This window comes from Pelodiscus sinensis, chromosome 28 (genome assembly GCF_049634645.1).
Source record: "Pelodiscus sinensis isolate JC-2024 chromosome 28, ASM4963464v1, whole genome shotgun sequence".
In the NCBI taxonomy this organism is placed as follows: Eukaryota; Metazoa; Chordata; order Testudines; family Trionychidae; genus Pelodiscus; species Pelodiscus sinensis.
In genome coordinates, this window is record NC_134738.1 from 940181 (window position 1) to 964386 (window position 24206).

The following is a 24206-nucleotide window of genomic DNA, read 5'->3' on the forward strand; positions in this document are numbered from 1 at the left end:
GAGGAATTTACATATTTTAGAGGCTGTTCCTACGCAGGAAATGTCAATAATCAACAATATCAACTTGATACACTCCCAAAACGGTCTCACTGAGTGAAGGTTGTTTCATAGTTTTCAGGTCTGCTTTTGTTTCACACTGCAGCTGGCTCGGCACTTGTGTTGTCTTAGCTATTGTGACTATTTTAGTCTAATTGGAAATCATTTCTCCCCAGCTTTGCTCTGCAGCCATTTTGGGCCTTACTTCCCTTTGATGCCAATGGGTATTTTGCTATAGGCAACAGGATTGGGCCCAAAGTTTGTATGTAGGGTGGGGTTGCCTATTAACAGGGAGTTCTTAGGAAGACATGGTAGGGGATCATGGCCAGTCTATTCTGCTTGTATTACTAGCTGTGGTCCTATCTCTATGGCAGAGGGATTTGAGGGAACCTGCATGAGAAAGTTTCGGAACCTCCTGCCATTGAGGATATTTGCTGATGAAATGGATTCAGAGTCATTCTTTGTCTCCAATAATGCCTAACAGGCTTAACTGTACCTGGGGAGATGCATGCATTTGATCTCCATGCCCTCAAGAGGTCAAATGTCTCACTAGTAATAAGTGAGCTTTGATGCCCCAGTCACAATTCAGCAACAGGAGAGCGAGCCTCATCCTGTTCTGGCTCATGCATCATAAGCAAATTGTCAAGTAAGTTCTGCTTCCAGAATCTCTCTGACTGTCACTCGAGTAAGAGACAGAAACAGCCCAGCTGGAGTTTCAAGGCCAGAATCTTAAATGGGTATAAATCTGTGTTACTCCACTGACTTCAACAGACCCACACTGGTTTTCACCCCTGCCCGTACCACACCACTCCAGAGGACCTGACTCTCAGCTTTCTGGTGAAATTTGCAGCACTGGTTTGACTCACAATCCCAGCAAATTCAATTGGGAAGAGGCGGTCAGAGATAAATATTACTCTGCAATTCACTTTTCAGACAATAACCACACTTAAGTGCAAACCCAACTACCTTTCCAACTGGCGTAATGGACGTTATTGAAGCTTAAAATAAGAGATGAAGAAAAGTTAGATCAAATTCCTTCTGGGTTTGAGAACATAAAGGGCAGAAACAGCTAACAGGAACAGCTAACAGGAGAGTTTGGAGAGGGAGTTCTCCAGGTAAAAGAGGAGTAAAAACGGGACCCTTGTGGTAAGTGGCTGTCTGGAGTGTGTGTTTGTGTGGGGGGGAGTTATTTGCAGTGTGCTGAGCTTGTGTTTGTCTGTTTGGTTTGGTCTGTTTGTTTGTTTGAAGGAGCTTCTAAAAGGTTTGAAATCTAGAAGCCTCTGTTAATTGGCTGAGCCTCAGTCAGGGGGAGGGGCTACCAGAGCTATATAAAACTGTGACTCAGCGACCAGGAACAGCTAACAGGAGAGTTTGGAGAGGGAGTTTAGAGGGCACTAGTGACTTCTGACCTTCTTTAAAACATAACTCTTAGAATAATCTATATTCCAGAGGTTTAAAAAGAATCCCAGTTTATACTTAAACTTATTCATTAGAAAAATGGAGACAGAAGCCCAGCAGCAGAGTAGGAGCTATCCTGTTTATTGCGTCGAGTGTAACAAGTATGATTACCTGCCCTGTGGGCGGGTGGCGTATGTGTGCACCCGTTGCAAGGAGCTCCTGACCCTCAGAGACCGAGTTCGGGCTTTGGAGGCCAGGGTGGCTGAACTGGAGGAGCTAAGGGAGGTAGAGAGCTATATTGATGAGACTTTCCGGGACACTGTAGTACTGTCCCACCTCCAGTCTGAGAGCCCCAGTGCTCTTAAGGAGGATGAAAGTCTCAAGGGAACAGAGCATTCAATGGGAGCAGAGGGAAACCATCCCGTAGTTGGGACCCTCATCCCAGAGGATGTTGCGGTATCCTTTCGCACTGAGGATACCTCTGATGGGGAGGGAATGCCAGTTAGGAAGAGGCAGGTGTTAGTAGTGGGTGATTCGATCATTAGAAACTTTGGGTATGTCTACACTACAGCACTAATTCGAACTAACTTAGTTCAAATAAGTTAATTCGAACTAAGCTAATTCGAACTAACGCATCCAGACTAAAAAACTAGTTCGAATTAGTGTTTTGCTAATTCGAACTAGCTTGTCCACATAAAGTGGACCCTGAACCGGGGTTAAGGATGGCCGGAAGCAGTGCCGGCAGGGCATCAGATGAGGACTTAGAGCGTGAAGCTAGCTGAAGGCTGTGCTTAAAGGGTCCCGACCCCCACCCCGGACAGACAGTTCTTAGGGGTGCCCCGCTTGCAAAGCAGTCCTGTCTTGGAGTGCTCTGAGTGCCCACACTGGGCACATCACAGCACTCGGCCATCAGACCGGCAGCACTTGCCGCAGGCTGCCATCTGGGGAGAGAGGGCAATTGGGGGGCTGCAGGAGAGCTTCCACCCCCAGAAACCCGCAGAGCCAGCCCAGTCCTCCCCATCGGGGGCTCGTACCCCATTCCTCCCTCACCTCCTTCCACTTACCCTTCCCTAGCCCCCCTTCCTGATGTACAAAATAAAGAAAACATGTGGTCAAAAATTGAATCTCTCTTTATTGAACAAAACTGGGGGAGACTGGGAAAAGGAGGTGGGAGAGGGGAAGAGAGAGGGTGGGATAGGGGAGGGCAACTACAATGATCAGAGGTTTGGAACAGGTCCCATATGAAGAGAGGCTAAAGAGACTGGGACTTTTCAGTTTAGAAAAGAGGAGACTGAGGGGGGATAGGATAGAGGTCTATAAAAGCATGAGTGGGGTGGAGAGGGTGCATCAAGAAAAGTTCTTCATTAGTTCCCATAATAGACACCAAAGGAAAGGAATAGGTAGCAAGCTTCAAACTGGTAACAGAAAGTTGTTCTTCACAAAGCAAAGAGTCAACCTGTGGAACTCCTTGCTGCAAGAGGCTGAACTAGAACAGAGTTTAAAGAGAAGTGAGATAAAGTAATGGAGGTTGGGTCCATGGAGTGGTATTAGCCAGGGGATAGGAGTGGTGTCCCTGCCCAAAGTTTGTAGAAGGCTGGAGAGGGATGGCATGAGACAAATGGCTTGGTCACTGTCTTCAGTCCATCCCCTCCAGGGTCCCTAGGGTTGGCCGCTGTTGGCAGACAGGCTACTGGGCTAGATGGACCTTTGGTCTGACCCAGTACAGCCATTGTAAGCTCAGGGGTCAGGGTCGGGGGTCTCAGTGGACCCCCTTGATTTTCATGCACACCTGCTCCTGGGTGGCCAGGCTGGCAGCTCTCCTGCCCTAAACGGCCACTTTCCTGTGCCTAATGCGGAGGTCGTCGACGAGGTCCACGTTGTCTGCACTAGACCAGGCGGGTGCCTGCCTCGTGTGGTCCCGGGCAAGCTCCCGGGAGCCGCCAGCCTGGTCCTGGGAAGAGGGGGAGGGCTGGGGGGCATCGGGTGGCTGGCTCGAGCCATGCCAGGTGCAGGGTCTGCTAGCTGGGTGTTGGCAGGCTTGCACCTGGCACAGGCATCGTAGCCAGCCCGTGCCCCTTTAAGGGCTCCGGGGCTGAGAGGGGGGCAGACGAGTTTCCCTGGTGTTGGCCAGAGTGGCCACCAGGGAAAGCTGGGGAAGGCTAGCCTCCCACTAGTTCGAATTAAGGGGCTACACAGTTAATTAAGTTCGAACTAGCGGAGCGCTAGTGTAGCGCCTATCAAAGTTAATTCGAACTAACGGCTGTTAGTTCGAATTAACTTTGTAGTGTAGATATACCCATAGATAGTTGGGTTTGTGATGACCGGGAGAACAGTATGGTCACTTGCCTGCCTGGTACGAAGGTTGCGGATCTCTCGAGGCATCTAGACATACTTATGTGTAGTGCTGGGGAGGAGCCGGTGGTCGTGGTACATGTAGGTACCAATGACATAGGGAAGGGAAGGAGAGATCAGGACAGGTCAGGAATCAGTGTTCCCTGTAAGCTGAGCACTTGGGTGACCACCCAGGAGAGATTCAGCTGTTGCCCAGCTGATTAGTAGAGCTCCTACAGTGCCCACAGCCCAAGGAATGTGTTTCCACTGGTGTTGCACATCTGCACATGCCAAAATTTATTCCTCACACGGATGGAAAAAAAGCTACAGGGAACATTGGTCATGATACAGGATATCATTTTTTTATATTTTTCCATACAGTACAGATGTTTTTAAAGTGGAACGTGTACAGTTCAGTAAATTCCCCAAACTTTTTCAACCTCTAGACAATTTCTACTTCTTTGTTGTAATAAGTCATACATAATAATTGTCCTGCAGTAAAGCTTTGCACTTACACAGGGCTTATTACTCAGATATCGCACAGTGCTTTACAAATATAACTAATTAAAATAACATCCCTGTGAAGTAAAATTTCCATTTTATAAAAGGGTGAGGCAAAGAGGAATTAAGTGATTTTCACCAAGTGAAACACCTTGCCATAGCAGAGATGAAAATAAAACAGATGAAACCGATGTTCCAGGCATTTGCTTTGCACATAGGGCTTCAAATCAGTTATCCTCTAACCACTGGCATGTAGAGGAAAAATAAACTAGACAAATAAACCCATTTGCATTACACTCCCTGCTCGCCCTCCTGCACACGATCTGATTCTTTATCCTGGGCAGAAAAGCACATCATGCCTTAGGATTCTTTGTGTCCGACCCTCGTTCATCTCCACCCCCCTCCTTTCTTCCAAACCTGCAGTATATAAAATCATAAGTGGTGAGGAGAGGGCCGATAAAGAAAAGTTATTTATTAGTTCCCTGAATGGAAGAACTAGAGGACACCAAATGAAATTAATGGGTAGCAGGTTTAAAACTAATAAAAGAAAGTTCTTCACACAGCGTGTAGTCAACCTGTGGAACTCCTTGCCAGAGGAGGCTGTGAAGGCTAGGACTATAATAGAGTTTAAAGAGAAGCTAGATAATTTCATGGAGGTTAGGTCCATAAAAAGCTATTAGCCAGGGGATAAAATGGTGTCCTTGGCCTCTGTCTGTCAGAGGCTGGAAAGGGATGGCAGTAGACAAATCGCTTGATCATTGTCTTCGGTCCACCCTCTCTGGGGCACCTGGTGCTGGCCACTGTCGGTAGACAGGATACTGGGCTAGATGGACCTTTGGTCTGACCCAGTATGGCCGTTCTTATGTTCGTAACACTTTATCCTCCCGCTAAAGCCAAACCAAACAGTTGCATGATAATATATCTGGGAGCTTTGCACTGCAGCTCTTCGTTTCACCATTTGTAAGAGTTCCAGTCACAAAGCTCCTGCACACACAGCACTGCCTTCTAAGCTAATAGACAAAGTGCTCTTAAGGTTTGCTAATATTTAATATTGAGGACAACCCAGCCTCTACTTTTGAGTTGGCCATTTGTATGAAGAAAAGTACATTTAATTATACAGGTTGGACCTCTCTGGTCCATCACTCTCTGGTCTGGCAGCATGATCTGGTCCAGCATGATCTTAGTTAGCTGGATGTCCACTTATCATGGACGTGGCCAAGTTTCGTGCAGTCTGTAAAGTTTGTTTATAGCTGCCAGTCCTGCTTCTCACTGTTCTGTGCTGTTATTTAGCTCTAATATACCCCTAAATATCTTCAAAGAGCCTGGTAAGCATGGAAGTGCTGGTAATGCTGCTAAGCACAAGTATGGATCCTGTGCTTTATCTACTTATTGCCTTGTGTTGATACAATACAATTGTGTGTAACTGCGCTAACACTTTGTTGTGCAAAGAGGTGATCAGACTTGTCTAGGCATAGGCTAATATAGGGTGTATCAATACAGTCAGGCAGTAATTACTGAGCAGCATTGCAAGAGTTGTTCCGTTTATTCACCTCAGTGAAATAAAATAAAAAAAGACTCACTCACCACAATATTGATCTCTCGTGGCTTAGTAAATTCTCTACTTCGGCACCCATCAAGTCCCCAGGGTGCTGGACTAGAGAGGTTCAGCCTGTAGGAAGGTGAAGGCACTGGATGAGGGCTCAGCAGATCTAGGTTTAGTTCTTGGCTCTGTCACAGACTCACCATCAGTTACTGGCAAGTTGCTCCATTTCCATGGCTTTCATCCTCAAAGGATCTTAACTACTTTTGAGAATCGGTGGCAATGTTCCCCATCTGTAATATTGGGGATAGTGTTTGCTTCTGTTTACTTTAGTTCCTAGGACCAGAGGAGTGCAAGGGTGAATCTGATGTGATCTAAGTCATGTAAAATCATGACTGGTGTGGGAAAAGCGAATAAGGAAAATTATTTATTTATTCCCACAAAATAAGAACCAAATGAAATTAATAGGCAGCAGGTTTAAAACAAACAAAAGGAAGCTTTTCTTCACTCAGAGCACAGTCAACCTGTGGAACTCCTTGCCAGAGGATATGGTGAAGTCTAGGACTTAAGAGAGTTCCAAAAAGAGCTAGATAGATTCATGGAGGTTAGGTCCATCAGTGGCTATTAGCCAGGATGAGTAGGAATGGTGTCTCTAACCTCTGTTTGTCTAGAGATGGATGACGAGAAGGATCATGTGAGGATTAATTGTTATGTTCCCTCCCTCTGGGGCATCTAGCATTGGCCACTGCCAACAGACCGGACACTGGGCTAGATGGACCTTTGGTCTGACCCAGTCTGGCCGCTCTTATGTTCTTATGGAATCTCTGCATCCTTGCTCTGCAGCTTCTCTGTTCGTTGGTTGTACCAGAAGGCCTGGTCCTCTGTCAGTGCCATGGGCTGATTTAGACCCTGCTTCTGAACTTCTTGTACAGGCATTAAGAGGAGACAGGAAAGCAGGGTCAAGCCCTTAGGAGATGTATCTGCTCTCTGGTGACTTGCAACGTAGCGTTATAGCCCGGTACTCAGATGTGCAATGTGATTGTGCGTTCAATACAAGCTGTGCTGTAAAGCCATTTTATTAAACACGTTACAATTGTAACAACAGATTTGCACTGGCTCGGTGTCTTGCTCTGTGCCTCAGAATCCCACAGTTACTTGGGATGTCTCCTTCAAGATGCCGGACAGAGAGCTGCTGTCAGCTGCAGTGAGATTAGCACAGGTCTTATTGTCTTGAACCCTGACCCTGCACCAGAGATCCAAAGGCAGAGATGCCGCCTTTAGAAGCGTCCTGGTTCAAGTCTTGGCTGACACAACATATAGAACATGAAGAAATTTCCACTATTCCGTGAAAGACCCTGCTAGGCATTTAGATGGTGCAGAAGTGGATGCACTTTTAAAACACAGACACAGCCAGTCTCTAGTGTCTGACCAGTAATTAACAGCTGTGGTGGGGCAAATGCACTCATAGGATAACCAGCTACAGCTCAATTGAACCAAATTCAGCCCTGGTTCAGGAGGAACAAGCTTTACAGGCAAGCGAGGAGCCTAAATACTTTTCTGGGTCTGTGCCTCTTACTAAATTTGGATCCTCTTCATTCATCAGAGCTGTGGCTGCCTAGGCCAGCAGTGATTCAAGCCCAACTCGCTTCAGTCATGCTGCGAGCCCTGTAGCCAGTGGCGAATTTGGCTCTGCACCTTTAAAAGCAACACCAAAAAGAGAAATCTAAAGTGTAATGAACAAAGCCACACTTGGAGGGGGCAGGGTAATTGACATAAGCAAGATAGCTGGGGAGCAGAGGTCAGGCTTTTCTCTCCTTGTAGCGCTCCGGCACTGGCTAACAATCTCCCCACCTTGTTCCTTCACTTCTCTTCTGATCCAGCAGAGATACGCAGAAGGGAAACACTCTACCAGTCATTCCATTTCCACCCTGACATTCCCCAGGTCAGCTCAGGGCTCTCAGGGCTTTCAGCACCATGCAGCCTCTAGACATTCTTTCTGGGCACTATAGAAATCTTCCCCCCGTCTCTGCAAACAAAAAAGTGCATTGCACAGCTCAGAGCAGATCCATCCCGCAAAGCATCTCAGGACGCAGTACATACGAACGATGCTGCCTTGCACCACCGGCATGTCTTTGCACAGCACTGCATTGGTTTACTGGAAGCTATTAGGTTTCAGAGGTAGCCATATTAGTCTGGTTCAGCAAAAACAAGAAGTGGCACCTTAAAGACTAACAAATTCATTATTGTGAGGGCTGCGGGGCTGTCTCCCTCCCACCAGGAATGTGTCCCTTTTCTTAGGAGTAGACAGGGGTGGATATAGGGCAGGGTGAATGGGGCGGTCACCCCGGGCCCCGCGCTTCAGAAAGCATGCGCTGTGGCAAAGGGGGGGCCCCGCGGAATTTATGCTGCCCGGGGCCCCGCAAAACGGTCATCTGCCCCTGGGAGTAGATGAGGCATTTAAGCCAGAGAGAGAGAGAAAGAGACTGAAAATAGAACTAGGAATGCCTGAGTTTTAATCCCAGCTCTAACACCAACTTCCTCTGAAGACTTGGTGAAATCACTTCAGCTCCCTGCCTCAGTTTCCTCATTGCACTTTCTTGCATCCCCTATATGCAGTGAGGGCTGAGTTTAAGCCTGGCCTCACTCCCCACAAACCTTAGAAGTCACATGAGATTTGCTGCCACCACCCTGTTCACTCCCATTGTTATCTCACTTTGGCCATTTGTCTGTTTACATTGTAATCTCTCTGGGGCATGGACCAGGTGTGCAAGGCCTTACCCAATGGGCCTTGACTGGTGCTTCAGTACTGCTGCTGTAATCAATTATAATCACCATCAACCCTGTTTGGGAAGCTTTTTGAAGATAAAAAGCGAAGTCCTGACTATCTTATGCAAAGTACTTCAAGATTTGGCCCAGTGGGAATCAAGAGTGCTGCAAAAGCTTCCTTCATGTATGTGAATTGCAACCAAAATGAGAGTAATTTTGGCACCATCATATTCCCAGAGTTTTTTGTGTTTTGAGGAGATTCACGGTAGCTATCTCAGGGCATGTCTACACTAGGAAATTATTTTGAAATAACTCCCAATGTAATAATTTTGAGGTAGTGTCCACATTAAAGAGAAGCCTCGAAATGAGTCAGAGGCAGGCTCCCTTAATGTGGATGTGCAACCTTGACTTACAGGCTCAGGAAGCACAGGGGAGTAATTACTTTGAATGACTGGGGAGTAGATATTTTGAGAAAGCAGCAGTGGAGCATCCACACTACCGCTATTTTGAAATAACTAATTTGAAATAAGTGTTATTCTTCATGGAAAGCAGGAGTTATTATTTTGAAATAATGGGTTTAGTAGTGTAGATGCTCCACTTGTTCTTTCTAAATAAGGGCTTAGAGTACTGCCCCATGTGCAAATAGTACTCAGTATATTAAGCTGAGTCTTTTTTTTTGAGCTAGAGATGAAGAAGGCCGACTTAGATTGTTCATGGGGAATTCTCAGTGAGATAAGGAAAGAACTTTAATCACTCTAGGGTGCTGAAGATTTCCTATCTCCATGAGCCTCCTAGTTACTGATAGGAGAAATGTATATTTACGTTTATATGCAGGGAACTTGAGGCATTTTCTAGCTATTTCTTTGATTATCACCCAGAGGACAAAATAAAAACTCTAGTACGTATATTTTCTAGCCTTAGTATGATGGAAATTAGGTTATTCCTGGGTACTTTCTATCTTCGCTATGATGGTTTTTATACAGCATTACAACGCTGCTCATCTTCCTGAAATCAGCCAGGGGGATTGCAAGTCTGTTTTATTAAAATATATTTGTAACACATTTTAAAGATGTAGCCATGAGAGCACTAGCAGAGACCTAAGTCATCTGGTTATCTCCTGAGCAGTTCAGAAGTAATGCAAGCTTCCCCTCCATTGTCCTCCCAATTGGGCCTTCCTGTATTTAGGAATGCTCATCTGAGAAGGGTAGCTAGTGTCTCTGAATCAGTCCTCTTGACCACTCCTTAGGTCAGTGTTTCTTAAACTGTGTTCTGTGGCACACCGGTGTGCTGCGGAGAACAACAGAGTTCAAAATGGCCGCCCTTAAAGGGGCAGGTGACCTTTTTTTTTTGCTCAATAACTTTCCCCCGATCCCTTTCCTCCCAACTTTTTTTTTTTTTGCTCAACAAAAAAATCCTTGGTGTTCCTCATAAAAAGTTTGGCGTTCCTTGGTCTTAAAAAGTTTAAGAAATACTGCCATAGGTGCTATGTGGACACTTCCAAAAAGGATGCCTGTAGTAGCAGCTGTGGTGGTGATCCATGCAATATGGATGCCTGTCCTTACCCCCTAAGGCTCAGCGTGTCTGATTTTATTTGCGCAGAGCTTGTCACTGATGACCTCATGGGTTCATTGATCATCGATTCCCAAGTCAGAAGGGAGCATTGTGATCATCTAGTCCAGTGACGGGCAGCCTAGGCTAGTGAGTGGGCTGTGTGAGTAGCCTCCTTCATCTCAGGGGGCTGCAAAATTGTCAGAACTGAGACGGTCTCCCGGGATAGGGTAGTTTTGCTGGCTGCGCTCATGTACCTAGAATTTGCAGGGTGCCGACTGATCCAGAGCAGCACTTCGACTGGATGCAGAAGGAACACAGGGCTCTCTCAATCGTGTGTGTAATCAGCACACACTCACTTCATGTGCCTTTGCTTTATGTACATGTCACCTTAGTAATACTGGTCGGGAAAAATTATGCTGAGAGAAAGCAGCGGAATCTGGCAACCCTGCACGTGGGCAATGGTAACAAAATGTCCTGTGGGCCACACACAGAGCTTGTGGCCCTCAGGAAACAGGTTGCCCACCACTGATGTAATCTGAGCTTCTCCATACCATGAGTCATAGCACTTCCCCAAAACCACTCATCAACAAGGGTTCAGACTCATACAGCTGTGTACATTGGGGTAACTGCACCTGAAGGCAGTGGAATTATATCAGCATTAATCCAGTGTCAGATCAGAGTCAGGTTTTAGATGCATGCTGATGCTGACAGTGTGCAGAGTTGGTAGGTGATACACCTGGCTCAGGAGGCAGTTCATGGTTCCCAATGTCATCAGATGGTCCAGAGATGTATATACAGAGCACATCACAGGATACTGACAATACCAGGGTGTGTGAATGAGACCTCTGACAAGGGGCACAGTCAGGGAAATAACCCAATTTCTTCCCTGACAGACTGTAGCTTTCTATAGAAGACCCATCAAACACCTACAGATCTAGGGACAGACTCCACTCATGTACATATCTGCTTTACTGCCACTGACTCTGACTCTGTACACTCTGTGGGTGGTGGTGCACTCAAGAACACTCATCTTCTACTACTTAAAAATGTACACACCTTAATCTGGGACAATGCTTGTTATTTGCTCTAAGTAGCTTGTGAACGTTGTAACTAATACTTGTAGTTTTTCATAATGCAAGCTTGACCCCTGAGGTACAGTGCCTTTTCTTTAAACCCGTGTACTGTGAACTTGATTTCAAACATTAGCGTTAGTGTGAGGGAGTGAGAGGAGGGCCTGGCAGTGCAGGCGCTAAGCAAGGCCTTTTTGCCCAATTAGCCCCGCCCCGTTTTAGCTGCAGCCAAGGCCAGACCTGGAGGGAGAATAAAAGGAGGGAACATAGCTCAGTTAGGGGCTGACCAGAAAAGAGGCAGGAGAAGGTTCTGCCATCTGCCAGAGCTATTTGCTGGGTCGTACGCAGGAGGACGCAACCTTCCAGGCCCTCCTCCTGGCGCAAAGGGGGAGAACCAGAAAGAAATCCCCACTGAGGAGAGGGACATTGGACTCTTGGGGCCAGGCCCCAAGTTGAAGGAATAGATTCTGGTAAGCGTCTAGAAGTCCTACACCCCGGGCCCCCAGCTAACACCGGGACCTAACCACTAGGCCATCCCACTGCCCAGGAGAGCCGGCCACAGTTAGTAAGATTATTGCACTGAATAATCCCTGGATGGGATTGAGAATGGGCTACAGAAACTTCTGTTTCTAGGGCATTGTCCAGCCCTGCTGGAAGCCATTTTCTCACGTAGCGGGGTAATGATCTGATCTCTGACGTATCTCGTTATGTTGGCTTCTTTTTTTCTAGCCATCTTTACTTTTTCCCTTGAAGGAGGAGACCCATGTTTTGAATCGCAAGGTTGTGCTGATACTGGAATCCTGGGCCCGTCTGGCATTTACCTGTGTGGCAACAGCTCAGGTTGCTAAGCTTAGCCATTGGCTGGGCAGGAGCCCTGTTGCTTTGGGTTTTTAATTCACTGTTCTCTTTATCAGTCTGTTTACTTTTGTTTTTAGAAATGCATCATTTCATGCTTTCCCTGGTTTGATTTCTCCTCCGGCCTCCAACTGTTAAATAAACGGATTGTGCCTGACTCCTCCCCATCCCCCATCAGAGCTTGGTAAAAAAGAATATTGGATGAAAGTTAAAACACTGAGCTTGTGTCATGACCCCACGGCTGCCGTATTCTGCTCTTCATTCTCAGCCTCGCTGCAGAAATAATGAAAGAGGACCTATGTATTGATATAGACCTAAATCCAAGGACAGCTGGAGACCCAGGTTTGATTTTGCTTTATTAGAACTGCAGCAGCCTACATAACAGCACGAGAGCTTTAAGGAAGTGCAAGGGCAGTAAAAGTACAAACTCAGGTATACAGTCAGTTCAGATTAAGATGACCATATACATGCGGATTAATTATTTTAAAACAATACATGCGGATTAATTATTTTAAAACACTTTTGTCACACACACACACACACACACACACACACACACACACACACACACACACACACACACACACACACACAGGCTTTTTTCTGTTTTAGCATCCGAAATTAACATTGCATAACAGATTGCAAGCCAGCATGCCATGAGCAACATAACCAGGAATGTCTAAATCAAAGATCCAGTGTAATAATGTCTGAATTAATAGAGGCAACCGGTTTTTATGTCTTTAGGTGTTTGAGTGGCCCAAGGAACTGGAAATATGTAGGCAGACTTCCATATCTACATTTTCAGGTCAGTGACAATGTGTGTCAGTGGTGATAACTACATATAATTAACATTTGGAGGCTGTTCCATGCCAGGTGTAAAACAAGCAACAGGTCTCAGTTAGAGACGGTTGAGAATTTTCCACTGAAACATTTTTTAATAAAAATTTCCAATTTGTCAATAATAAAACTGTTTGTAAAACAGGGACAGTTTCAATGAATTTCCCAATTTGAGTTTTTGGGGGGCAAAAAAAAGTTTCAAAATAGTTAAAATGAAAAGTTTGAGTTGAAATGACTTTTTGGTTACAAATGTTGTAAATGTAGTTCAAATCGGGTTTAAAAAGTTCAAAGTGAAAAAACCCCCCACTTAAGCTGTGTCTAGACTGGCAAGTTTTTCTGCTTTTGCGGAAAACTTACCAGCTGTCTACACTGGCTGCTTGAATTTCCACAAGAACACTGACTTCCTACTGTCTGAAATCAGTGCTTCTTGAGGAAATACTGTGCTACTCCCGTTCGGGCAAAAGTCCTTTTGCGCAAAGCTTTTGCACAAAAGGGCCAGTGTAGACAGCTCAGATTTGTTTCGCGCAAAAAAGCCCTGATCGTGAAAATGGTGATCGGGGCTTTTTTGCGCAAAAGCGCGTCTAGATTGTCACAGACGCTTTTCCGCAAAAAGTGCTTTTGCGGAATAGCATCCGTGCCAATCTAGATGCTCTTTTCCGCAAATGCTTTTAACGGAAAACTTTTCCGTTAAAAGCATTTGCGGAAAATCATGCCAGTCTAGACGTAGCCTTAGAATTTATCTACGCAAAATGTTTCAATTGACCTGAACTGTATTTTTTGGTTTGTCAATTCATGGTAATTTTCAAGATTTTGAAACAAAAAACAGGACTATATAGCACTTTAAAGACTAACAAGATATTAGTCTTTAAAGTGCTACATAGTCTTGTTTTTTGTTTCAGCTAGACTAGACTAACATGGCTACATCTCTATTACTTTCCAAGATTTTTATTTTTTTGGTCCTGATTTGGGATAGGAAAATTTTTCAAAATCTTGGAATTTTCAAGATCAATTCCCACCCAATACTGATGCCAGGCCAGGTTCTAATATACTGCTGTGTCCATTACAAATCCTACCAATTAAATTGTGCCTCCTGGTGGCACCCTCAACAGAGAACCTGAGGAGTGAGTGGTGAACAAATTACCTTCTTGCCCTGCCAGCAATATTTTCAGAGTAGTGTTGAAGCACACTGGCACAACCAGCTGGGGACATTTTCTCAGGCTGTACCTCCTCTCTGGATCAATAATAATATATAAAGAGCAACCAGACAGCTGATACAGAACCCCCCAAGGGTAGGGAGGTGGGCTCAGCTCTGGAGTGGCTCAGGGGATAGGGCATTCGTCTAGGCTATGTCTACACTGGCAGTTTCTTGCACAAGAATGGCTGCTCTTGCGTGAGCATCCACATTGCCCAACCACTCCTACGCAAGAGAAAATTTACAGTACAGCATGTAAGAGAGCTTGCACTTGTGAGAAAAGAGCATAGCTCTTGCACAAGAATCTCTGCCACGTGACCACACCACTCTTGCACAAAAGCACATCACGTACATGGCAGTGTGGATGTGTTCTTGCGCAAGAACCTGCCAGTGTAGACATAGCCCTAGAGAGCACAGGATCATGTGTTCAAGTCTTGGCTGCCATAGGAGCAGTTAGACAGGCCGCTGCAGGGATGGACCAGCCCCCTGCATTCGTAAGACAGGGGGTAGACCCTGGAGTGGCCCAGAGCAGTGCTTCTCAACCAGTGGTATAAGTACCCTTAGGGGGTACTCAAGAGAATTCTGGGGGGAGTATATCAGCTCAACTGAAATTTGGAGGAAACTGGGTTTTTTTTTAAAAAGTTTTACAGCATTTTATTATTTTTTACTTTTTTACACCCAAATATTTCTTCACCCACCTGGCTACAATTAAGTTGTTTAAACAAATGTGTTGCAACGGTTAAAAAAATTGTGTGTGAAAACTGTAGGTACTGAGGGTACTTATCATTTTTTTTTTTTTTGGAAAAAGGAATATTTTATAAAAAAAAGTTGAGAAACACTGGCCATGGGGATAGGGCATTTGCCACATGCCCAAGACTAGAGCCTGTACCCCTACCCCAGCCTGGTGAAAGTGAATGAGATTCGGGGAGGAAGGGCAACAGAGCAAGTAGGGTGAGGCCTTGGAGAAGGGGTGGAGGAGGGGCAGGGCCCCAGAGAAGGGGGGAAGGAAGCCAGGCAAGGGTATTTGGGTTGGGGGTAGATCTTACATTGCACTTAATTTGAAAAAGTGATCTTGTGGTTAAAAAGGTTGGAAACCCCTGTCCTAAATGGTAAGGGCCACCAAATTTGCTAGGCAGCTTCCTCATCTCCAAACTTAAAGCAAGGTCAGGGTTTGGTTGTGCCAGGACAATGGGGTGTGCCTAGAATTCTACTGTGTCTCATAAAATGGAAAGGGAGGGGGTCTGGTAGAAGGGACGGTTATACTGTAGAATGACCACAGGGGAGCAGCACGGGTCCAGAGGGGGGATCTGGACAGCTATAACCCCATTGGGCGAATAGGGGGCAGAGGTGGAGAAAGCAACAGCTATCTACTATATATTTCAGAGTTTGCCCATTTGTGTGTCTGTGTGTGCGCCCTCTGCCCCAGCTATGTCCATTGCAGCCGTAGCAGCCATGAACAGACACCAGAGTTGCTGCAGTGAGAAGAGGTCTGGGGTTGTCCTCTGTCCCCAGAGCAGCCCACACACTGAACCACTCCTCCCCAGCCCCACCCCAGAGCATTGATGTAAATGAAGAAAAACAAAATGTATTTGAATTAAGAACATGTCTGTCTGTCTGTCCCTTCTGTCTCAGCCTCTCTAGCCTTCACATTTATGGAGCCACAGTGATTGAAGTATCAAGCTGCTAACTTCACTGAGGAGTTTTGTCTCTAACACCCCCTGCGAGACTGAGCCTACATTGTGTGTCTCACTGAATGGATGAATGCATCAAGGGCAGTTTTAGTCTGCTTTGGAGGGAAGCACAATAGCACTGAAATAAGAGGGGAGGTGATTCATTTAGTTGTATACTGCTTGTTTTGTGAAAGAAAAGCTAGGCAGATGGAATGTTTTATTCTTTTATTAGTGGATCATAGTTTGCAGGCTGATCAGGAGAGGCTGATTATGGGGAACAATGAAATCGATCCCAATTTAATAATGTTCCTTGCGGCTTACAACAAATGAAAGCACGTGGGGAATAATAAGCCCATTCCAAGCAATGGCACTGCCACAGTCATGTCTAAATACTGATATTTCCGCAGACGGAAATGCCCAAAATGCCGAGGATTCCTGCCTTGGCACAGCCGCCAGCTCTTAGGGCACCTAAACAGGAAACATGGAGAGAAACACAACGTCAGTGACAATTCTCCAAAGTCCAGCAAGAAATGTACAAGTATGGGACTTGGCTCCCCGCCAGGGCTCGGTCCAACACACATCTGAGACTCCCGTTGATTTGTGCAGGAGGTAGACCAGACTCTTATGGTGCAACTCAAATGGGGGGAGGAAGGGAGGGATGCAAATTCAGCTTTAAGCCGCCTTTCCATATTTCTGGTCCTGGGCCAGTTGTGTCAAGCCAGTGCTTTGGCATAAGTTAGACCTGCTATAGCCATTACAATCCAGGGATCACTGGAGGACAAGGGAGTCTTGCCAGCAGCACGATGTAATGTAGGAGCAGCAATAGGGGCCCCAGAAAGTGCTGCCTTTGTCTACCTTGCAAGATAGATCCTGGCCACCAAACCAGCAAATCAATTCATTATTAAGAGTCACTTTAACACAGATGAGCCCAAGCTGTCATTTTATATTTGGCAAGAAAGAGGGGACAATACAGTGATTAGTGTATTAGCTCTGGACATGGGAGATTGGGTTTAATTCCCTGCTCTGCCAGAAACTTCCTGTGTGACCTTGGGCAAGTCACTTAGTATAGAATGCTCAAAAGGAATTATGCTGATTTCTTTTGAGTGTTCTTCTCTTAGCTTCTCCCTGCCTCAGTTACCCATTGATGAAATGGGATTAATAACACTTACCTATCTCCCACGAAACTATCCTACCGATCGTGGGGTGCTCACATACTACTGCTCACACAAGAGCCATTGACAGGATTATGAAAAGCAGCTCTTTTAAGACTCAATCCCTTTAGTTTCATTCTTGGTACTCACCTTCAACTCTGTGAACCCTGTAGATAGGCACATCTCTGCAGAGTTTCTCAATGGGTTTACCAAAGAGAAGCCACTCCTTGAATTCAGCAATTATAGAATCACTAGGTTCATATTGCACCCACAGATTTCTTTCAGAAAATATCTTCTTCATCATCTAAAAGGAGAAAGTAATAAAATACAGTTACAATATTTCTTATTTTTCTGTAACATCCTTGTTCACTAAAGAGTAATTCTGTACACAGCAAAATGAATTGCATTACTAAAATACTTAATAAGCATTAATAATAATATAGAACAGCCATGTAGTTTTATACTTGAGCAGCTTTCCCTTTGTTTTCTGCTTGTTTTTAAAGTTCTCTAAGGTGCCCCAGAACTGCTCTTTGTTTTCTCTGTTTATACTCCCAGCCTGTACAGGTAATTTTGCTAGGAACTTGTTACTGGTCACCTGTTATTTGAGAGGCTGAATACTGAAATCAGTTGGATCTTAATGCTCTAGCTGTAATTTTCTTCTGTACCCTGGAAGCTGCACTCTGTGCCAGAAGCTTGAGTTCTATCCCAGGTCCCGCTATAGGCTTTGACTCCTGCTGCTAACCAGAGTTAAAAACTGAGATGCTGTGTCCTCACTGCTATTTTAACCAGCGTTAGCTAACTCAAGAAGAAGAAGAAGAAGACATCTCGCCCTCCTTTTTTTTTGGCCTTCATATAAGCCTCCCTTGAAATTGTAACTTGTCATGTCTCTGTTTTGTTATCACCAGTCTAAAAAGAAAAACTCCTAAGAACAGTGCGTACTCCCGTGGCACGGCCCTTTACTTCCATCACATCACCTCTCTAATGTGATTTGCTTGTGTACAGTACATAATACTCTGGAGAATTACCTGTTTCTCATACGCAAGACGTCCAAGTTCTTCTATCTCTGGGATATAGCCTTTCTCCATTTTTAATACAAAGCAGGCCCTCCGGGAAAACAGTCTGGTTGCAATGTATCCCTGTGATACACAAGAGCAGGTTTGTAATTTGAAAATACTTACTGCCATCCAATTGTTAATTCTCTTGGCACAATGGGCCAGTTTCTGCTGTCAGATACAGTGGTGTCAGTTCCGAGTGACCTGATGCACTTCAGTGGAGTTACTCTGCATTTACACCACTGTAACTAGGATCAGAATTTACATCTCCATGTTTCAGCCTTCTACAGTTCTAAGGGCAATTTCTATATTTTCCTGTCTTCGTTATGGATTTCTGTAGAACGGACATACGAACAAACCAAAGAGATAGGTGTCTAAAACAGGCATCTGTTAAGGTTATTCATGAGGAGGAAAAAGATGTATTAAGCTAAATTTCTTTGTTTAAAAAGAAAAAAATGCATAGAGATAATTTAAGTCAAGACAGATTCTTGTTTTCACTTACACGATTGTAGTCAAAAATAGTGTCAGAGGAGCACATCCCAGCATGCACATGGATATCGACAATATTATGTTCACTGTTGATAGTCACGGTTTGTTGGACGTAATCATTGTTATTCCCAGGGAGGCTATAGATCTGAGTACAAAACACAAAGCATGTCATAGAGTCACCTTTTACACTCATCTGAGAAGTGCATAAAAGACAGGTAAAACGCTGTTGTTAAGTCCAGGGTTAATGAAGTTAAAGAACTACTAGGGAACTGTGCCCCCTGCTCACTAGGCTTGCCAACTGCCCTCTCTCTGGGGCAGGGTGTCTGGCCAGGGAGAGGGAGCAGGAGTAGGCTGGAGGTAGGTGTCTGGCCAGGGGGGAGAGGGCAGGAGCAGGCTGGGAGGTGTGGGGTCTTGGTGGAATGACTGGAAGATAGCTAATGTAACGCCAATATTTAAAAAGGGCTCTAGAGGCGATCCCAGCAATTACAGACTGGTAAGTCTAACGCCAATACCAGGCAAATTAGTTGAAACAATAGTAAAGAATAAAATTGTCAGACACATAGAAGAACATAATTTGTTGGGCAAAAATCAACATAGTTTCTGTAAAGGGCAATCATGTCTTCCTAATCTATTAGGGTATGTCTACACTAGCCCCCTAGTTCGAACTAGGGTGGCTAATGTAGGCATTCGAACTTACAAATGAAGCCCAGGATTTAAATATCCTGGGCTTCATTTGCGTGTTCCTGGGCGGGCGCCATTTTTAAATCCCTTAGTTTGAACTGACTGCCCGCGGCTACACGCAACAGTCAGAAGTTAATCTGAACTAAGTCCTTAGTTCGGATTAACTGTTACTCCTCCTGCAATGAGGTTTAACAGTTAATCCAAACTAAGGACTTAGTTCGGATTAACTTCTGACTGCCGTGTGTAGCCGCGGGCAGTCAGTTCGAACTAAGGGGATTTAAAAATGGCGCCCGCCCGGGAACATGCAAATGAAGCCCGGGATATTTAAATCCTGGGCTTCATTTGCAAGTTCGAATGCCTACATTAGCCACCCTACTTCGATCTAGGGAGCTAGTGTAGACATACCCTTAGAGTTCTTTGAAGGGGTCAACAAACATGTGGACAAGGGGGATCCAGTAGATATAGTATACTTAGATTTCCAGAAAGCCTTTGACAAGTTCCCTCACCAAAGGCTGTTGTGTAAATTAAATTGTCATGGGAGAAGAGGGAAGATCCTTTCATGGACTGAGAACCGGTTAAAAGACAAGAAACAAAGGGTAGGAATAAATGGTAAATTTTCAGATTGGAGAGGGGTAACTAGTGGTGCTCTCTAAAGGTCAGTCCTAGGACCATTCCTATTCAACTTATTCATAAATGATCTGGAGAAAGGGGTAAATAGTGAGGTGGCAAAGTTTGCAGACGATACTAAACTGCTCAAGGTAGTTAAGATCAAAGCAGACTGAGGAGAACTTCAAAAAGATCTCACAAAACTAAGTGATTGGGCAACAAAATGGCAAATGAAATTTAATGTGGATAAATGTAAAGTAATGCACATTGGAAAAAATAACCCCAACTATACATATAATATGATGGGGGCTAATTTAGCTACAACTAATCAGGAAAGAGATCTTGAAGTCATTGTGGATAGTTCTCTGAAGATGTCCATGCAGTGTGCAGTGGCAGTCAAAAAAGCAAATAGGATGTTAGGAATCATTTAAAAAGGGATAGAGAATAAGACAGAGAATATCTTATTGCCCTTATATAAATCCATGGTACGCCCACATCTTGAATACTGCGTACAGATGTGGTCTACTCATCTCAAAAAAGATATGCTGGCATTATAAAAGGTTCAGAAAAGGGCAACTAAAATGATTAGGAGTTTGGAACCAGTCCCATATGAGGAGAGATTAAAGAGACTAGGACTTTTCAGCTTAGAAAAGAGGAGACAAAGGGGGGATATGATAGAAGTATATAAAATCATGAGTGGTGTGGAGAGGGTGAATAAAGAAAAGTTATTTACTTGTTCCAATAATATAAGAACTAGAGGACACCAAATGAAATTAATGGCTAGTAGGTTTAAAACTAATAAAAGAAAGTTCTTCTTTACACAGCGCATAGTCAACCTGTGGAACTCCTTGCCAGAGGAGACTGTGAAGGCTAGGACTATAACAGAGTTTACAAAAGAGCTAGATAAATTTATGGAGTTTAGGTCCATAAAAAGCTATTAACCAGGTGGTAAGGAGTGATGTCCTTGGCCTCTATTTGTCAAAGGCTGGATATGGATGGCAGGAGACAAATCACTTGATCATTGTCTTTGGTCCATCCCCTTTGGGGCATGTGGCACTGGCCACTGTCGGCAGACAGGATTCTGGGCTAGATGGACGTTTGGTCTGACCCCGTATGGCCATTCTTATGTTCTCATGTTTTTATGTTCTTATATGCTTGGTCGGGGAATGGGGTAGCATGGGGGAAGGGCAGAGCTTGCAGGCCAGAACGAAGCCTTTCCCAGCCAGCTGGGCCAGATTGTGCAATCTTTCTGGCAGGGACTAGCCCATGGACTGGGAGTTTGAGACCTCTGTTCTGGGGGATTGTGCTTGCCTAGGAAGCAGTGGACTCGCAGATAACTGTGTGAGGAATAACCCTGAACTGATTTGATGGGATGGAAGGAGGTGACTTCACAGATCTGCTCCTTCTTTGGGGCCTTTTCTAATGGTCCTTACTTAGGCAAGTGTCAGTAGGAGCTTTTTCGGAGCAATGACTGCAGCACTGGCTCCTTAATTTATAGGATTTTCTGGTTTGGCGAAGAATACATTTCCTTCGTGCTCAGCGATAAACATTTTCTTAACTTTTTCAGTGCTTTTCTTCCAGGTTATACCACTTCTCTAGGGACCTAATGCATTGCAAATGAACACTGGACAATACAAAGCTCTGGCAGTCTACTTACTTCATATGAAGAAGCTTGAGTCCAGAAGACTCCCAGCACAGCAATTACTATAGCCTGAAAAAGAAATAATAGCTTTCAGATGCAATAGAAACACTAAAAACCATCGAGACACATGGACTGCATTCAGGCCAAAACTCAGCCTGCAGGATTAATGACTCGAGGGAAGCTGTTTCATTCTTGAGACTTGAACATTTATCTATTTTGCATTGTATGCAGATTATCTGAAAATGATTACATTTGCCAATTGTAAGTTTCTCTTGGATAAGTTTCGCTTGAATCACTGTGAAATTTTATAAAGATGACTTAATCTTAAAGGGAACAGAAGAAGGAATTTAAAACAATTCTTGCTTAAGATTTGTTTACTTCTGTATTACTGTATATAAAGATAAAGCTAGCTGGCTGTCATCTTTCTGATATATTTGATACTTGTGTTTTTGCCATAGAAATTTTAGAATCCCAAACCTACTCTGCCATAATTTGATTGGAGGGCCTGTTGGTGCTCCAACTTAGCTCTCATACCTCAGCTGAAGAGAATGAGGTATTTAACAAACACATTCTTCCTCCAAAGTCTTAGTCATTGACATTAAATGTCCATTAACAAAAACAAGGACAATTTTTAGGTGGTTAGACTAAAAATCCCTTCCCCTTTCCATTGGAACTAGAAGCATGTTGATCCCCCACAAAATTTGAGATGTTTATATCTGGTTGTTGATGATTCCCTAATTGTCCACTGCACAATTTCTTGCACTTGCCTCTGATGAATCTGGTGTCAATAACTGTCAGAGACATGGTACAAACAATGACCACAGATCAGATGTAATATGGCATTTCCTAGATTCCCATACTTGGTTGAGGCCTACGTTTACTGGATAAAATATTACAAAGTCCAGTCCAAAATCTAACTTTAAAAAATGAAGTTTGCTAAATATTTTTAGTAATTTGAAACATTTCTCACACTTTTGCCTGTGTAAAATTTTTTGTAATTTCAGTTATCTTAATTATTCCATTCAGAAAGTAACAGGCAATACTTTTTCTTTGGAGAAGTTACATTTTTCTTGTTAGTCAGAAATTACAATAATTGCTGCCAAAGTATTTCTTGATTCCTCTAAAAAAATATCAAAAATTTGCAGTGAAAACATGCTTAAGTTTGGGCTCAATCCTATATCCTTTTCCAATGCATGATTCCTAGTGGTTTCAAGGGGATTTTTGTAGTGCAAAGAAAGCTGGACCAAATAATGAAACATAATTATTCTTCTTGTCCTCTCAAATCAATGCTAACTTTACTGAACACACTTCTAGTAAAAAAGAATTAAGATTTTTGTACAAATAGTATCTTTAAAAATAATTACAATTACAATAAAAGACAAAGATACTCACAACTGTATTCATTTTTCCTTCAGATAAGAACAAGAAGTTGTGGATGAAATGGAAAAAAACTGCCGAGACCTCTAACTTTTATATCTTGCTATAGGTGTGGGAAACAGTTGACAGAAATATGCGTTGTGACTCGAGCAATCCCGTATCTGCATGCCACACCATGGTAAACGGCTTTATCTGAATTTTGGGCCTGGACAGATAACTTGATTCTGATAGGATGTAAGTGCTTTAGTCCACCCTGAAAAGATTAAAATTGCTCACTTCGCAAATATCTATTATTTACTAATTAACTCTCCAGAGTATACAAATGCTAGTTTTCATTTGTAATACACAAAGGTTTAACTTGTAAAGTTTTCTTCATTAGCAGACGTGAATATAAGGAATGACTCTACTGCTCTTTCCTACTTTTTACATTTTCCTGTCTGTATCTCCATCCGCAGACATCCACATAGCTTAATAGTGAACCTGGACAGTTATTATATATATTTATATAAGACACACACACATATTAGAGTATCTGTCTGTGTGTGTGTGTCTGCAAAAACTCCTACTACACTGTGAGAGCTAGGGTCACCAAATTTGGGATGCAGCTTCCTCTTCTCCTAACTTAAAGCAAGGTCGGGGTTTGATTGTGCCAGGAGAACCAGAAGCCCCAGAAAAGGGACTGTTTTCCATAACATGCAAAGGGAGGGGCTGTTGTTTGGAGGGATTTAATACTGAGATTGGCCACTGTGGGCAGTGAGCCCAAGGGAGAGCTTCCTGCAGAGTGTCTACTGTGGGCAGCTGCATCAGCAAGGGAGCGGCCAGCAGGCCTAGGGCTCTGCCATCTTGTCTGCTAGCACACCAAGTAAGTAAGAGCCCTGGGGCAGGGGGAAAGAAAATGCCCCTGGCAGCTGATGAAGAGGGAGCTAGTTGGGGGAAGAGAAGAGGCCCCTGGTGTCAGGGGGAGGTTAGAGGGAGAGAAAAGACCCAGATGGGACCCCCTACCCTGATCCTCTCCTCATCAATCACAACCCTCACTCTTGTATCCTCCACCCCCAGCCTCTCCCACACACCAGCCCTTTGCCCTGAATGACCCAGGCAATGCTGGGCAAGTCTGTTAGTATCCATAGAATGGCAACCCACAAGCACTGGCTAAATACCAATTATAGGTCAAAGTCAAGGTTCCCCCAAGCCACTGGCTCCTCAGACTGGCATGGTTAATTCATATTAGTTTTATAGCAAACAGTACACTTGCGGCTTCTTGCACCAGAGATATGCAAATGAGGCTAAGCATGGACTATCGCAGAGCCTCATTTGCATACCTAATGAGCCACCATTTTTGCAGAAGAGGCTCTTGCGCCAGAAGGAGCTGACTACACTGCCCCTTGTTGTGCAACAAAACCCCTCTTGCGCAATGCCGTTCTTCCTGAAAAGTAATTGGCGTAACAGCATTGCACAAGAGGG

General features: G+C 44.3%; 1 protein-coding gene across 3 annotated transcripts in view; it reads right to left on the reverse strand.

Moving 5' to 3' along the window:
• Window positions 1–15901: 15901 nt before the first annotated feature.
• The window catches only part of GKN2 (gastrokine 2), a 64190-nt gene continuing 55885 nt past the window's right edge, over window positions 15902–24206 (reverse strand). For 2 of the 3 annotated variants that reach the window (XM_075910759.1, XM_075910758.1), the window contains exons 2-6: window positions 21384–21437; window positions 18453–18584; window positions 17924–18034; window positions 17049–17202; window positions 15902–16215 (exon numbers count right to left, since the gene is read on the reverse strand). In XM_075910759.1, the coding sequence (XP_075766874.1) occupies window positions 16133–16215; window positions 17049–17202; window positions 17924–18034; window positions 18453–18584; window positions 21384–21437 (534 nt within the window). In that variant the 3' untranslated portion in view covers window positions 15902–16132. Of the gene's footprint in view, window positions 16216–17048; window positions 17203–17923; window positions 18035–18452; window positions 18585–21383; window positions 21438–22760; window positions 23134–24206 lie in introns of those variants that run through there. The other variant, XM_006119110.4, reaches the window with a different exon arrangement.